A 9,525-nucleotide genomic window follows, 5' to 3' on the forward strand; every position below is an offset into this window, starting at 1 on the left:
TGACTGACAAGGGGCAGGACTGCTTTCTAATCACTGATAGATTTCAGCTGGTGTCTTGGCTTTCCATGCCTTTTTGCACCTCCCTTTCTTCATGCGTTCAATACTTTTTCCCTGTGTCATTCCATTTTATTACACATAACTTAATTTCTGAACTTATTTGTTTGGTTTTCTTTGTATGTATGGATTACTTGGGTTGTTACCGACATCTGGTGAACATTTCATGTCAACAGCACCTTTAGAAATATATTTACTGAGAAAAATGGTGACGTGTTCAATACTTATTTTACCCGCTGTATGTATATCAGTGGCGGGCCAGCAAGGCCTTCCCTGCTGGCCTAAACATCAACAGAATATAAATTATATATTTTTTCCACAAATATGTATTAAATTATTCCCCAATATCTATTCTCTTCATTTCATAGCTTTCCTCGCGAGGATGCTAGGATGGATTTTGTGTTCAAATAAGCAGGTGTTTTGGGAATAATCAGTCGTTTTGGTGAGTTCAAAGCATTTGTTTATTTTTTTTATTAAATAAATATTAACGAAATAAAATGTATAAAAAAATAAATGCTTGATGCTTCTGCAAGAGATGATGTGTGACACTGGCTCAGCTGTGCCTGCAGGGAAAGGACTCAGGAGACTTGTTGAATTGTTTTGGTTTAACCTTTATCAAAGTTTCACCACTGTCGCAAATATATTCTCAAGAACAAATGCAAATTATTTGTTTGTATTCTTTTATTTTCAGTGAATAGTTTGTCTTTATCGTCACATTCCTTAAATGGAACGCTGTTTAGTGAACACACTTGTTAAAGCTCATACTGTTGGTGTTAATACAACTTCTTAGACTAATCCCTTAAAAGCACCTTTTATTGTAACGTGTTGACAGTATCCAAGCGATCTTAAAGCTGGTAGTTTAACACTTAATTGTAAATGCGGATTTATTGATTTTAAATGCTTAGGAAATATTAATATAACTCTGTTGTACTCCACTATGTTAAGGTGATGCAACGCCCAGTTATAATGCGTTTCTGTGTAGTTGTATAGTATGTGTATTTAGTGTCTGTGTAGTTGAGCTGTGTAACACTTGAATTTCCCCCATGGGGATCAATAAAGGAATATAATAAAATGTATAGTTTCTCGAGCCATGGCGTCTTAATGATGGTATTAAGAGGTGGATTCATTCAGGTAGGACTGTGTAGGACATCACTGAAGGCCTAGGGGTGAAATGCACAGCCCACTTCTGAGATCTATCTAGCTATCTATATATATTACAAGTAATTTCACAACAGGGTTGGATCCAAGAGAAACTTTATTGGTACAAATCACTTGAACAGCCAACAAGCACAGAGACAACATGGTTTTGGCACCTGGTATCAGACTGCATTGGTCGGGCGGGGGCGTTGAGGAGCACATAAGACATGATTGGCTGAGAGAGGTGACATCAGAGACTGTCAGTGATTGGAGGGTTTGATGAAGGAAGCTGGACCCTAACCAGACGAGTCATCAGTGAGGCTGGATGAGAATGTTCTCCATTCTCTGGAACCCTCAAGACTAAAAACTGAACCCATGTTTTCTGTTTACCTACCCAGAGACATGATGTTTCCTCAGACTGACATTCATATCTATTATCTGTTATTAAAACAAACAACCTGCTGTTTATGAATGTGTGTATATATGAATGTCAACATGTCGTCAAGTGATGTCACTTCTTTATCCAAGTCTTTTTCTAACGAGGAAACCGTTTTGTTTTTTTTACCGTTCAGCTTTACCTGAGAGTTGAACATCCTAAAAGGTGTGAAGCTCCATCTGGTCTTTAAGGACCCAAAGGTCTCCTCACTTCCTCCTGGATGTAATCCAGGATTCACCTCCGTTCATCCGGTACAGAAACATGTTTCATCCCCTTTTGGCACATAGGCAAGAGGCATGGGGAAGCTACTAGCTTAGCATAAAAGCTGGACGCAAGAGGAAACAGCTGGCCTAGCTTAGCACAAATACTGGAAGTGGGAAGAAACTGCTAGCTTATGTTGGCACAAATACTGGAGACGAGGATACATCTAGCTTCACTTAGCAAAAATAATGGACGCAAGAGGAAACAGCTAGCCTAGCTTAGCATGAGGTATGCTAGTCTAGCCTCTTCTGAAGTGTTAAAACTACTTCAGGTCAGTAATTTGCTCTTTCACTGGCGGTAGGCTAGCATTTTCCCTCTGTTTCCAGTCTTTGTGCTAAGCTAGGCTAACCACGTACTGGATGGGTCTGTGGAGGAAACGGCATCGTTGAGTGTTGCTTTGTGTGTTACCTGACCTTCTGGCTGACTGAGCTGTGATTGGCTGTTCCTGTGGATGACCTGAAGTTTAACGGTGCTTTCAAACCAAACGCCAAGAAAACTTTTCATGCGGCGCCTCACATATGAAATCCTTAAAATGACACCAATGGAAGGATATGCAAATTTCCCCAAGGGCCTCTGGCCTCTGGGTCACCGATACGTCTCCCGGCGTATCGGTGACCCCCACTACATTTAAAAACGACGTGAGCGTCTACGTGGAGCTCCGCCTCCTCTCCTCTGAGCAGCGTTTGGCGCCGGCAACACTAAAGAACAAACTTAGCATTTGGTGTGAACTCACCACCACACCTCACCAACAAACCCCCCCAATCCTGAGTGGATGATATCAGATGAAGGTCATGAGGAAAAAGGCAGAATGATGATTTTTTTTCTTTTTCTTTCTTCCATCATGCAGTTTCCTTGGTACCAGGAGGGGCGGGGTCTGAAGGCACGGGGTCATCCAATTACAGGCCTTGTTTGGCGAGGGAGGCAGTCACCTGACAGGAAGAGAGGTCCATCATTAATGTGTGTTTCACTGGGTTTTCGGTGGATACAGGTAAATCTCTCACCTGGTCTGCCAGGGTGTTGAGGGGCGGAGCTTTAGCAGCGTCGGGGCTCTGGGGGGGGAGTGTTGCTGAGGTGAGGAGGGGAGGAGTCAGGCTGGACGATGATGTCAGCACCGTGGTCGGTACGAGCTTTGGCGCTCTCTCTGAAGGTCAGCTTCTGACTCTCAATCTGTCAACACACCAATCAAACGCTATCACACCTGACGTTAGCTAAACCTTATCAAACTATGAACACGTTATTAATAACATACGGTTAATAACTATGCAAACAAAGCTACATAGAACATATTTAACAGTGTAAACATAATGTGTAATATGTAAATATATTATGTAGAGATATGAGGTGTAAAATAATACAGTGAAATACAGTTCAGTTCTCTATATCATGTAAACGAGCCAATCAGCTTCTGTGGATGAAAGCTAAGCTAACAACGCTAGGACAACCCAGTCTACTACATGCTAATGAAAACTCAGGCTAACCAGCCTTGAGCCCTTGAATCCTTAAAATAACAAGATGTTTATAGAAACAAAAACCGTCTATAATGTATTCATATCTACAGCAGTCAGTCAGGATTGGGTCACATGCTCTTAGCATTTTATTGATATGTTGTTAGCATGTACCTTCTTCTTCCCGCCTCCTGGCACATGAGTGATGTTCTCCAGAGAACCCACTTTAGACTGAACAGTTTTAAAATCCACCTTCTCTGATTTAATCTCCACCTTCCCTCCACCTGACACAACACACAGGAGTACTTCAATATATCATGAAGTACAACATAGTGCACAATATAAATGCAGTATTTATATACATGATAGTACAAAGTATGGATATAAAACATGCTTCTTATCTACTACTGAGAAATGTACATAATGTATAGTATGTAGACAAACCTTCACCTGAGTGTGTATTATGTGCTCTAGTACAAGCTGATACTACTCAAACTCGTGAGAGTTACCTGGTTTGTGAAAGAGGTTGTCTTTGGAGCCGCACTTTGATGCCACGCTGGTGAGATTCAACTTCTTATGAACAATCTGAACCTACAGACAGACAGACAGACACAGGTAGGAGTAAGCAACTGTCAGTCTTTTTGAGTAAAACAGTTAAACGTGTGTGTTTGATACCTTGCCCCCCCCAGGAGTGTGTTTGAGGTTCTCCGTGGATCCGACCTTTGACTTCACGTTGCTGAGGTCGGGCATTGGGTGGGAGGGGAGGGGGGGCGTCCGTCCCCGAGCAGAGACAGGAGACCTGGGGGGGGTTCGGACCACCGCCACCTACAGGATCACAACCAGTTTAACCAGTTAAAGAGGTTCTGCAGGTTAAAACTTTGTAAGACTTTTACAGAAACCAGGGAAACTGAGGAACACTTGTGGAGTTTTAGTACTTGAAGTACTCTAGTATTAGTAGTTGTACTAAAGGTCTGCATCATTTTCCTGTTGGTGTCAGTAGCTGGACTCAAGACCATCAGAATACAATACATCACTGTTACCAGTACTACCTGGTACTACTCAAACTCTCAGATATTAGTATCAACCTCAAAGATCAGGCCGGCTATAGTAAAGAGTCAGACAGATAGAAGACCAGGGAGTGAGACTGGGGTATGACAGACAGACAGAGGGTCAGACAGACAGGTAGTCTTACCTTCTTGAGGTCTCTGTTTGGAGTGGAGGATCGACTGGCAGGAGAACGACTTCCTGGACTGTTACCTCCGTCTACTGACTCTGACATACAGACAGGTGCAAAGACAGACAGGTTAGCTGGGTCAGACTGGTTGAAGTGGTGTTACTAGTTTAACTGGTGTAGTGTTTTACCTGAACTCTTGGCTGAGATCAGCTTGGCAGCTCTGGTGACCCCTGCTGACCTGGAGGACTGAAACAAAAGGAGGTTTACCTGGACAGGTACAATCCCAGTCCGACGCACAAGAGGACCGTATAGAGGACCGTATAGAGGACCGTATAGAGGAATGTATAGAGGACCGTATAGAGGACCGTATAGAGGAATGTATAGAGGACCGTATAGAGGAATGTATAGAGGATGTATAGAGAGGAGGACCGTATAGAGGAATGTATAGAGGAATGTATAGAGGATGTATAGAGGACCGTATAGAGGAATGTATAGAGGACCGTATAGAGGAATGTATAGAGGAATGTATAGAGGAATGTATAGAGGACCGTATAGAGGAATGTATAGAGGATAGAGAGGACCGTATAGAGGATGTATAGAGGAATGTATAGAGGACCGTATAGAGGAATGTATAGAGGAATGTATAGAGGAATGTATAGAGGAATGTATAGAGGACCGTATAGAGGAATGTATAGAGGACCGTATAGAGGAATGTATAGAGGAATGTATAGAGGACCGTATAGAGGAATGTATAGAGGAATGTATAGAGGACCGTATAGAGGAATGTATAGAGATAGAGGACCGTATAGAGGAATGTATAGAGGAATGTATAGAGGAATGTATAGAGGACCGTATAGAGGAATGTATAGAGGAATGTATAGAGGAATGTATAGAGGAATGTATAGAGGAATGTATAGAGGAATGTATAGAGGAATGTATAGAGGACCGTATAGAGGAATGTATAGAGGACCGTATAGAGGACTGTATAGAGGAATGTATAGAGGAATGTATAGAGGAATGTATAGAGGACCGTATAGAGGACCGTATAGAGGACCGTATAGAGAATGGAATGTATAGAGGATGTATGTATAGAGGAATGTATAGAGGAATGTATAGAGGACCGTATAGAGGACCGTATAGAGGAATGTATAGAGGAATGTATAGAGGAATGTATAGAGGAATGTATAGAGGACCGTATAGAGGAATGTATAGAGGAATGTATAGAGGACCGTATAGAGGAATGTATAGAGGACCGTATAGAGGAATGTATAGAGGAATGTATAGAGGAATGTATAGAGGAATGTATAGAGGAATGTATAGAGGACCGTATAGAGGAATGTATAGAGGACCGTATAGAGGATAGAGGAATGTATAGAGGAATGTATAGAGGAATGTATAGAGGAATGTATAGAGGAATGTATAGAGGACCGTATAGAGGACCGTATAGAGGAATGTGTATAGAGGAATGTATAGAGGACCGTATAGAGGACCGTATAGAGGAATGTAGAGGACCGTATAGAGGACCGTATATAGAGGAATGTATAGAGGAATGTATAGAGGACCGTATAGAGGAATGTATAGAGGAATGTATAGAGGAATGTATAGAGGACCGTATAGAGGACCGTATAGAGGAATGTATAGAGGACCGTATAGAGGACCGTATAGAGGACCGTATAGAGGAATGTATAGAGGACCGTATAGAGGAATGTATAGAGGAATGTATAGAGGAATGTATAGTATAGAGGATGTATAGAGGACCGTATAGAGGAATGTATAGAGGACCGTATAGAGGAATGTATAGAGGAGTATAGAGGAATGTATAGAGGACCGTATAGAGGACCGTATAGAGGACCGTATAGAGGAATGTATAGAGGAAGTATAGAGGAATGTATAGAGGAATGTATAGAGGAATGTATAGAGGAATGTATAGAGGACCGTATAGAGGACCGTATAGAGGAATGTATAGAGGACCGTATAGAGGAATGTATAGAGGAATGTATAGAGGAATGTATAGAGGAATGTATAGAGGACCGTATAGAGGACCGTATAGAGGAATGTATAGAGGAATGTATAGAGGAATGATAGAGGATGTATAGAGGAATGTATAGAGGATGTATAGAGGAATGTATAGAGGAATGTATAGAGGACCGTATAGAGGAATGTATAGAGGAATGTATAGAGGAATGTATAGAGGACCGTATAGAGGAATGTATAGAGGAATGTATAGAGGACCGTATAGAGGACTGTATAGAGGACCGTATAGAGGAATGTATAGAGGAATGTATAGAGGACTGTATAGAGGAATGTATAGAGGATGTATAGAGGAATGTATAGAGGAATGTATAGAGGAATGTATAGAGGAATGTATAGAGGAATGTATAGAGGACCGTATAGAGGATGTATAGAGGAATGTATAGAGGAATGTATAGAGGAATGTATAGAGGAATGTATAGAGGAATGTATAGAGGATGTATAGAGGAATGTATAGAGGACCGTATAGAGGACCGTATAGAGGAATGTATAGAGGAATGTATAGAGGAATGTATAGAGGAATGTATAGAGGAATGTATAGAGGAATGTATAGAGGACCGTATAGAGGAATGTATAGAGGACCGTATAGAGGACCGTATAGAGGAATGTATAGAGGAATGTATAGAGGAATGTATAGAGGACCGTATAGAGGAATGTATAGAGGACCGTATAGAGAGGACCGTATAGAGGAATGTATAGAGGAATGTATAGAGGAATGTATAGAGGAATGTATAGAGGAATGTATAGAGGACCGTATAGAGGACCGTATAGAGGACCGTATAGAGGAATGTATAGAGGAATGTATAGAGGACCGTATAGAGGAATGTATAGAGGACCGTATAGAGGAATGTATAGAGGGACCGTATAGAGGACCGTATAGAGGAATGTATAGAGGAATGTATAGAGGAATGTATAGAGGATGTATAGAGGAATGTATAGAGGAATGTATAGAGGATGTATAGAGGAATGTATAGAGGAATGTATAGAGGAATGTATAGAGGAGTATAGAGGATGTATAGAGGAATGTATAGAGGAATGTATAGAGGACCGTATAGAGGAATGTATAGAGGAATGTATAGAGGAATGTATAGAGACCGTATAGAGGAATGTATAGAGGATGTATAGAGGAATGTATAGAGGAATGTATAGAGGATGTATAGAGGAATGTATAGAGGAATGTATAGAGGAATGTATAGAGGAATGTATAGAGGAATATAGAGGGAATGTATAGAGGAATGTATAGAGGAATGTATAGAGGATGTATAGAGGACCGTATAGAGGAATGTATAGAGGAATGTATAGAGGAATGTATAGAGGAATGTATAGAGGACCGTATAGAGGAATGTATAGAGGAATGTATAGAGGAATGTATAGAGGAATGTATAGAGGGATGTATAGAGGAATGTATAGAGGACCGTATAGAGGAATGTATAGAGGAATGTATAGAGGAGAGGAATGTATAGAGGAATGTATAGAGGAATGGAGGATGTATAGAGGACCGTATAGAGGAATGTATAGAGGAATGTATAGAGGATGTATAGAGGAATGTATAGAGGAATGTATAGAGGAATGTATAGAGGAATGTATAGAGGAATGTATAGAGGTGTATAGAGGAATGTATAGAGGACCGTATAGAGGAATGTATAGAGGAATGTATAGAGGAATGTATAGAGGAATGTATAGAGGATAGAGGACCGTATAGAGGAATGTATAGAGGAATGTATAGAGGAATGTATAGAGGACCGTAGATAGAGGATGTATAGAGGAATGTATAGAGGACCGTATAGAGGAATGTATAGAGGACTGGACCGTATAGAGGATGTATAGAGGTATGTATAGAGGAATGTATAGAGGAATATAGAGGAATGTATAGAGGAAGTATAGAGGAATGTATAGAGGACCGTATAGAGGACCGTATAGAGGAATGTATAGTATAGAGGAGGAATGTATAGAGGACCGTATAGAGGAATGTATAGAGGAATGTATAGAGGAATGTATAGAGGACCGTATAGAGGATGTATAGAGGAATGTATAGAGGAATGTATAGAGGAATGTATAGAGGACCGTATAGAGGAATGTATAGAGGATGTATAGAGGTATAGAGGAATGTATAGAGGAATGTATAGAGGAATGTATAGAGGAATGTATAGAGGAATGTATAGAGGAATGTATAGAGGAATGTATAGAGGAATGTATAGAGGAATGTATAGAGGAATGTATAGAGGAATGTATAGAGGAATGTATAGAGGAATGTATAGAGGAATGTATAGAGGAATGTATAGAGGAATGTATAGAGGAATGTATAGAGGAATGTATATAGAGGACCGTATAGAGGAATGTATAGAGGAATGTATAGAGGACCGTATAGAGGAATGTATAGAGGAATGTATAGAGGAATGTGTATAGAGGACCGTATAGAGGAATGTATAGAGGACCGTATAGAGGACCGTATATAGAGGATGTATATAGAGGACCGTATAGAGGAATGTATAGAGGAATGTATAGAGGAATGTATAGAGGACCGTATAGAGGACCGTATAGAGGACCGTATAGAGGACTTATCCACATCAACATCATCTTCAAAAAAACTATTTTACCTTCACAGCATCTTCTGCAGGTTCCTTCAGAGCTGAATAAGAAGAATGAAGCAGAGGTCAAAGGTCAGGGAGACCTGTTTCCATGACAACCTAACGATATAGTTTCTCTAGATGGCATTGCTCTGGCATCCAGCACTACCGTTAAGAACCTTGGAGTTATCTTTGACCAGGATCTGTCTTTTAACTCTTATATAAAACAGATCTCAAGGACAGCCTTTTTTCATTTACGTAACATTTCGAAAATCAGGCAAATCCTGTCTCAAAGTGATGCAGAAAAACTAGTTCATGCATTTGTTACCTCTAGATTACTGTAACTCCTTATTATCAGGCTGCTCTAATAGGTCTCTTAGATCTTTACAGTTGATCCAGAATGCTGCAGCACGTGTTCTA

The 9,525-nt window shown here is 40.6% G+C and overlaps 1 protein-coding gene across 1 annotated transcript in view; it reads right to left on the minus strand.

Annotated features, from left to right (window-relative positions):
* Positions 1-2,784: 2,784 nt before the first annotated feature.
* The window catches only part of maptb (microtubule-associated protein tau b), a 13,465-nt gene continuing 6,724 nt past the window's right edge, over positions 2,785-9,525 (minus strand). Inside the window, 9 exon segments of the mRNA XM_054607825.1 lie at positions 2,785-2,817; positions 2,890-2,947; positions 2,949-3,055; positions 3,508-3,617; positions 3,843-3,924; positions 4,009-4,158; positions 4,526-4,605; positions 4,696-4,753; positions 9,136-9,167. Of these exon segments, the coding sequence (XP_054463800.1) occupies positions 2,785-2,817; positions 2,890-2,947; positions 2,949-3,055; positions 3,508-3,617; positions 3,843-3,924; positions 4,009-4,158; positions 4,526-4,605; positions 4,696-4,753; positions 9,136-9,167 (710 nt within the window).

Source organism: Anoplopoma fimbria, chromosome 11 (assembly GCF_027596085.1).
Source record: "Anoplopoma fimbria isolate UVic2021 breed Golden Eagle Sablefish chromosome 11, Afim_UVic_2022, whole genome shotgun sequence".
Classification (NCBI taxonomy): domain Eukaryota; kingdom Metazoa; phylum Chordata; class Actinopteri; order Perciformes; family Anoplopomatidae; genus Anoplopoma; species Anoplopoma fimbria.